This window comes from Nycticebus coucang, chromosome 16 (assembly GCF_027406575.1).
Source record: "Nycticebus coucang isolate mNycCou1 chromosome 16, mNycCou1.pri, whole genome shotgun sequence".
Lineage (NCBI taxonomy): Eukaryota > Metazoa > Chordata > Mammalia > Primates > Lorisidae > Nycticebus > Nycticebus coucang.
This window is the reverse complement of record NC_069795.1, coordinates 78,062,104-78,069,177: the sequence shown is the minus strand read 5'-3', so window position 1 is coordinate 78,069,177 and position 7,074 is coordinate 78,062,104. Positions and strand designations below refer to the sequence as shown.

At 39.9% G+C, this 7,074-nt stretch overlaps 1 protein-coding gene across 1 annotated transcript; it reads left to right on the top strand.

Annotated features, from left to right (window-relative positions):
• Positions 1 to 428: 428 nt before the first annotated feature.
• Positions 429 to 6,652, top strand: LOC128567468 (coiled-coil domain-containing protein 169-like). Its single transcript, XM_053564637.1, has 3 exons — positions 429 to 522; positions 5,791 to 5,973; positions 6,225 to 6,652. The coding sequence occupies exons 1-3, from the start codon at positions 429 to 431 to the stop codon at positions 6,650 to 6,652; spliced, it is 705 nt and encodes a 234-aa protein (XP_053420612.1).
• The last annotated feature ends 422 nt before the right edge of the window (positions 6,653 to 7,074 follow it).

Sequence of the window (7,074 nt, the reverse complement as noted above, 5' to 3'; positions counted from 1 at the left end):
ACTTCAGCCTCCCAAAGCGCCAGGATTACAGGTATGAACCACCATGTTCAGCCCCTATTTTCTTTCAAACACACAGGGAATGTCCTGTATTGGGATCAGTGTTCCTCAGGTTTTCAGAAGGATTACTGCTACTCATCCTCCAAGATCCACTTCATTATCTTCTCCAGAAAACCTTTCTTCTGGATGCAGACCCCTTGTTTGCATTCTCCTTGCTGTCTGTGTTTAATCCCCAAGGCAACACTTCCCAGACTGTCCCTTCGTAAACTGAGCCCAGGGACAGGAACTGACCCTCTTACTACAGTGTGGCAGTGTGTAGCACAGTGCCATATGCTTTACAAAATAGTATGTCGAAGGAGTTTCTCACCATTCCTCTTCCCACATCTTATGCTCAAGTAATGACAAACTATCTGGAGTTTCCCAGGCGTACCATGATGGGTCCCTGCACATGCTACTCCCTTCCAGCAAGAAATGCCTTATTCTCCTCCTCCCTATCCCCAAATACCCCTGTGTCCACACACATAGGTAGTATAGGAATAATATAACAAATGCCTGTACCCACCACCCCACATATGAATAACCCATTATTACCAGTACTGTTGGACCCCACTGAGAACTCCTCCCTGATCGCTTCTCCTTACCAACCCCTCAGAAACACCTACTATCTTGAATTTTGCGTTTATTACTCCTTTCTTCTCTTTTTACTTTTATACGTATCCCTAAATGTTAAATTTTTTCTTTTCTTTTTTTAACTTATGTAAATGATATAATACTATATATATATGTATATATATATATATATTCTCCTATAACTTTTTTTCTGTTTTTTTTTTGTTTTTTTTCTTTTGACAGAGCCTCACTCTATTGCTCAGGTCAGAGCACCATGGCATCAGCCTAGCTCACAGCAACCTGCTTCAGCCTCCTGAGTAGCTGGGAATACTGGTGCCACCCACTTTTGGCTAATCTTTGTTTTTAGTAGAGCTGGGGTTTCACTCTGGCTCAGGCCGATCTCTAACTCCTAAGCTCAAGAGATCCTCCCTGCTTCAGCCTCCCAGAGTGCTAGGATTACAGGCATGAGCCACCGCTCCCAACCTCCTTCCTTTTTTCCTTTAGCTCAAATTTTTCTTTAGCTCAAATTCATGCTTGTAGAGATTTATCCACATTGATCCTATAGTTCTGTATCATTCACTTTCATTGCTGTGTGAATATTACTGTTTTGATCCATTCTGTGGATATTTGAGTTGTTTACAGTTCTTTGCTCAGAAACAATGGTACTGTGAACATTCTTGTCCACATCTCCTTGTGCACAACAGAATCTTCAGGGTACGTAGCCCGGAGTGGAATTGCTAAGCCATGGGTGTATGCATATTCTCAACTTTATAAGATAAGGCAGCTCATTTGCAAAATGTTAAACCAATTCTATTGCCTCTTCCCTGTGTGGGCTCCCTTTACTCTTTATCCTCATCAAGGATGCTACCAGGTGTTTTAGTTCTTGCCAATCTGATGGAATATGAAGCATCTTATGAGGCTGAGTGCTGTGGCTCACACCTGTAATCCTAGCAGGCCAAGGTGCGTGGATGACCTGAGCTCATGAGTTCAAGACCAGCCTGAGCCAGAGCGAAATCCCATCTCTAAAAACAGCTGAACGTAGTAGTCCCAGCTACTCAGGAAGCTGAGGCAAGAGAATCCCTTGAGCCCAAGAGTTTGAGGTTGCTGTGAGCTATGAGGCCATGCACTGTACTGAGGGCTACAAAGTGAGACTCTGTCTCAAAAAAAAAAAAAGCAGCATCTCATTGAGTTTATAATTTATAATATATGGTATATATCTTACATCTAAATAATTACATACATATATACATAAATTATATATAAATGTATAAAAAAGCATTCCTGATATTAATTAGGCTGAAAATCTTTTCACATGCTTACTGGTGTTTCATGCTGCTGCTTCTGTGACATGTCTTTCGTCCAGTTCTTATTAGACTTACTTTTTTCTTTATTTGCAGAACATCTTTATATGTTCTAGATATCAGTATTTTGTCTATGTGTCACATGTATCTCTTTCCCCAAGTTGTAGATATTCTTTTTTATGATGACTTTTGATATAGAACTAATTTTTATAGAGTCAAATCTATCATTTTTAAATAATTTCTGCTTGTGTGTGAAGGAATTCTTTTATACCCTGAAATTTTTTTTTTTTTGAGACAGACCCTCAGTAGAGTGCTGTGGCATCACAGCTCACAGCAACCTCAAACTCTAGGGCTTAAGCAATTCTCTTGCCTCAGCCTCTCAAGTAGCTTGGACTATAGGCACCTGCCACAATGCCCGGCTGTTTTTTTGGTGCAGTTGTCATTGCTGTTTAGCTGGCCTGGGCTGAGTTCATACCCGCCAGCCCGGGTGTATGTGGCCAGAGCCCTACCCACTGAGCCATGGGTGCCATCTGCTATACCCTGAATTTATGAAGACATTTTTTCATATGTCCCTCTAAAAATTTTGTTCCTCTCAGATGTCTTCAAAAATCACATGGAACAAATTTTTGTGAATGGCATAAGAAAGGTAACTTTTTTTTTTTTTTTTGTAGAGACAGAGTCTCACTTTGTTGTCCTTGGTAGAGTGCCATGGCATCATAGCTCACAGCAACCTCAAACTCTTGGGCTCAAGCAATTCTCTTGCCTCAGTCTCCCAAGTAGCTGTGACTACAGGTGCCTGCCACAGTGACCAGCTATTTTTAGAGATGAGGTCTCACTCTGGCTCAGGCTGGTCTGGAACCTGTGAGCTCAAACAATCCACCCGCCTCAGCCTCCCAGAGTGCTAGGATTACAGATGTGAACCACTGTGCCTGGCTGAAAGATAACTTTTTAAAATGTCTTGGTAACTAATTGTTCCAGTTCTATGCACTAGAAAGTCCATTCTAGTAGGTTACTTTTTGTTCATTTACACATTTATTTCTCTTAGAAGATCATGAATTCTTTAATAATAGGGGCAGTGTCTTATTTTTCTCTGTATACTCAATGACTAGCATAGTTCCTTGCACTGCAAACATTCCATAAATATTGTTGGATTTGTTTCTATACCCTTTTTTTCTTTTTTCTTTTTTATTGTTGGGCATACATTGAGGGTACACAGGACCAGATTACACTGATTGCTTTTGTTATAGAAGGACCCTCTTATAATTGCATCCTGCCCCCAAAAGGTGTACCATACCCCTTGTCCCTCCAACCCCTTCCCTCTTTCCCTTTCTCAGCTCTTGCCTCTTTCCCATCCCCCACCCCCTCCTGTGTATGAGGACCTTAATTGTCCTCTTATCAGAATTAAGTGTATAGGATTCTTGTTTCTCCATTCTAGTGATGCTTTACTAAGAATAATGTTTCTGTACTCTTAAATTCCTAATACCATAGACCACCTGAGCTAGAGGGAACCTAAAAACATTGTCTAGTGCCTTTATTCCCTCAGGTGAGGAAATGCAGGCCCAGCAAGAGAAGTAGAGGCCCTGTGCACTTACGGGCTCACACAAGGATTCAGTGCCAGTGCCAGGGCTCAGAGCACTGTTTCCGGTTTCTCATAAAACTCCAGGCACTGAGTCCAACTGCACTTACCATGGTCACTCAATGCCTGAACAAAAGCCAGGCTCTGTTAGCAAGGAAAAAGAGGGGGACTGGTGTCTGCCACAGTGGCAGTGGATTAATGCATTTAACCCTTGCAAATAAAAAAAAAAAGATGGACAAGACCAACAGGCATCATATTAAAAAGTGGGAGAAATGCAAATGAACAGAAATCATTGAATTCAGAAATCAAACACACAGAAGTTAGAAAGAGGCACCTTTTCTTCCCCATCACGTGGTAAAGATAGACAAGACTAATGCCTTAGAAATAATTATTAGAATATAGTAATCCCTGAAGAGCAGGTTCTGACCATTTTGCTCACCACTATATCCTGATCACGAGGCACAGGGCCTGGCAAATAATTAGTTCCAATTAATATTTAATATTTAATAAATGACTACGATCCCTGCCAGACAGGAGCTTTTCTTCTTGTTAAGAGAAGTGGGCAAATCCAAGCCCTATAGCCTTCCCTCTGACACACACAACACGTAAGGAAACACTTTTTTCTAAAAAGGCATGGCCTGCTCTGCTACACAGTTCTGAAAGCCCTGGTTTGTGAGAAGATAAATTACCTTCAAAAAAGAAACAGGAAATATGTATAAACAAGGAAAAATTAAGTATCAGTGAATTGTGCAGACAGAGAGTCTTACACACTATTGGTAGCAATATGAAACTTTTCTGAAGGACAATTTAGCAATATGCGTTAAATTTTTATATACATGTATCTTTTGAATTTGTCCTCAGAAAAGCATAGCATAAATAATAGATGTATTTTCGTGTTCACTGTAATGTTTCTAGAGAAAAAAGGATATAGCCTAAATTTTTACTAATAGATTGGTTAAATAAAATTATAGTATATCCATACAGTAGAAGACCAGATAGTATATGTTATTCCAAAAACAAAAATGAGTAGAAAATAAATCCAGTGTTAGTAGCGATTATTAATTTTGCTTTATTCTTTCATGCTGTCTCTCCTCTTTTTGGTAAGCATGTAGATTACTTTTATAATCAGACCAAAAAAATGCGTTTGAAAATAATTTGCCGACCCATGATTCCAAGAATTGTGAACCCTAAAGAGTTTTAAACTTTATTTACTTTATTATAAGAGATTATATCCAGTGTATCTCCTGAATTAAAAAAAAATAAAGTAACAGTTAAAAATGAAAGGTTAAAAAAATGTCTATGAGAAGAGGGTAAAAAGTGATGACAAGAACCTAGGCTTGTTTTTTGTTTTCAGACAAAGGAAAAATTTAAATGTACTGAGATACTGTTTTAATTGACTAAGGAAAGAGCTCATACCAGTTTGTCAGGAAAGACATTTTCTTGAGTTCCAAGAGGAAATGATACAGCTTAATTTCGATTCCTGTTACCTGTTAGCCAGTGAACCTGCCCTTCTGAGGAAGCCTCACTTTCATGCTATATTTGTGACTTTGAAAGTGCTTACATGTCAGCATGTGGGTCCTCACACCCACATGAACATACTGTCCTACATTATAGTACAAATTTATATTACAATTGTGACTTTCTTTTGTGGGGGTTGGGACAGAGTATCACTTTGTTGTCCTTAGTATATCCTTAGATATCTCCCAATATCATAAGAACACCTTGGTGTTTCCTTTTAGTAAGCATCAAAACACATACCTTATTTTCTTTACTTATACTATTTGAAAAAAATTTTAATATTTCCAAAGATGAAAATGAAGAGAATGAATCAAGGCTTTATTTTTGCTATTGTTTATGATTTTTTTTTTTTTTTTTTTTTTTTGAGACAGAATCTCACTATGTCGCCCTCGGTAGAGTGCTGTGGCATCGCAGCTCACAGCAACATCAAACTCTTGGGCTTAAACGATTCTCTTGCCTCAGCCTCCCAAGTAGCTGGGACTATAGGTGGCCCGCCACAATACCCTGCTATTTTTTTGTTGTAGTTGTCATTGTTTTTTGGCAGGCCCAGGCCAAGTTTGAACCTGCCAACCCCAGTGTATGTGGCGGGTGTCCTAGCTGTTTATGATTTTAAAACTTTTAAGTAGGACTGGGCATTGTTGCAGGCACCTGTAGTCCCAGCTATTTGGGAAGCTGAGGTGGGAGGATTACTTGAGCCCAAGAGTTTGAGGTTGCTGTGAGCTACAAAGCATTCTAGGCCCTGTGTCTGCTGCCTGAGTGAGCCACTAGCCAGGGGAAACCGATGCACAGGATTGGAGGCGATCTCGCTCTGTCACTTCTCCCTGGATGAAGTACAACTCTCCAGGCTTGAAATGACACACAAGATAGCAGAAATGGAAGCCAAACTGAATAATGACAGTGAAGGTGGTGAATGGAAGACCCATTATGAGAAACAACTTGAATTGAACGAACAAGTAGAAAAGCAAATTGGGGGTGGCGCCTGTGGCTCAGTCGGTAAGGCACGGGCCCCATATATCGAGGGTGGCAGGTTCAAACCCGGCCCCGGCCAAACTGCAACCAAAAAATAGCTGGGCGTTGTGGCGGGCGCCTGTAGTCCCAGCTTGGGAGGCTGAGGCAAGAGAATCGCTGAAGCCCAGGAGTTGGAGGTTGCTGTGAGCTGTGTGAGGCCACGGCACTCTACCGAGGGCCATAAAGTGAGACTCTGTCTCTACAAAAAAAAAAAGAAAAGCAAATTGTTTCTCTCAAAGAGAAAATGGCAAAAATCTGTGGAAATCCTTCAGATAGACTATCTTCTATTCGTGTCTATGAACAAATGACAGTGGAATCCTTAAATACATTGCTTAAACAGCTCAAAAAAGAAAAAAGGAGTCTTGAAAATCAAGTGAAAGACTACGCACTTAGGCTGGAACAAGAATCAAAGGCTTACCACAAGACCAACAACGAACATCGTCCCTTCCTAAATGAAATGTCTCAGGTCTCTGGCTCACATCAGGTTTCTACAAGGCAACAGAAGGATCAACTGCCTAGAATGAAAGAGAATCTAGTGAAGACGGGAAGGCATAATCCAGTCGATCAGAAGATGGCAAATGGCAAGAAAGAGCCAGTAGAAAAGATGACAAAATCAAACCATCTTCCAAAACTCCATCCATGATTTCAGAACTGGTGGATTTCTATTTCTTCCTTTTTTTCGTCTATAATATCCATCTTTTGAAATTAATGATCAACACAGTTTTCAAGGAATGAAATAGATAAGAAAGAAAAGCCAAGCTTATTTTTAGATGCTTTTCCAGAAGTTTTTTCCTTTGACTGCATGTAATTTTCCCTAGTGACCCGAAAATATCTAATAGAACTGCTTGTGATTTTAAAAATATCCTGGGTGACCTGAAGGTTCACATCATTATGCTTGCTTTTAATAATATATCCATGCTGTGCTCTGATAGTAACATTGCTATGGTTTTTAGTGGGCTGTTAGCTAAAAACGTGAGTTCATAAAAACTTTTTGCTATTTTAAGCTATAGCATGCTCAGTTTTTTACACCCTATGTTTAAAGAAAGACATAAATCAAATGCGTTT

Bases quoted from the DNA above. Each gene is read 5' to 3' on its own strand.
- LOC128567468 (XM_053564637.1), top strand. From the start codon at position 429: ATGATGGGTCCCTGCACATGCTACTCCCTTCCAGCAAGAAATGCCTTA. The intron at 523-5,790 runs GTAGTATAGGAA...ACCGATGCACAG, and splicing joins CCCTGTGTCCACACACATAG to GATTGGAGGCGATCTCGCTC. The intron at 5,974-6,224 runs GTGGCGCCTGTG...AAAAAAAAAAAG, and splicing joins AGTAGAAAAGCAAATTGGGG to AAAAGCAAATTGTTTCTCTC.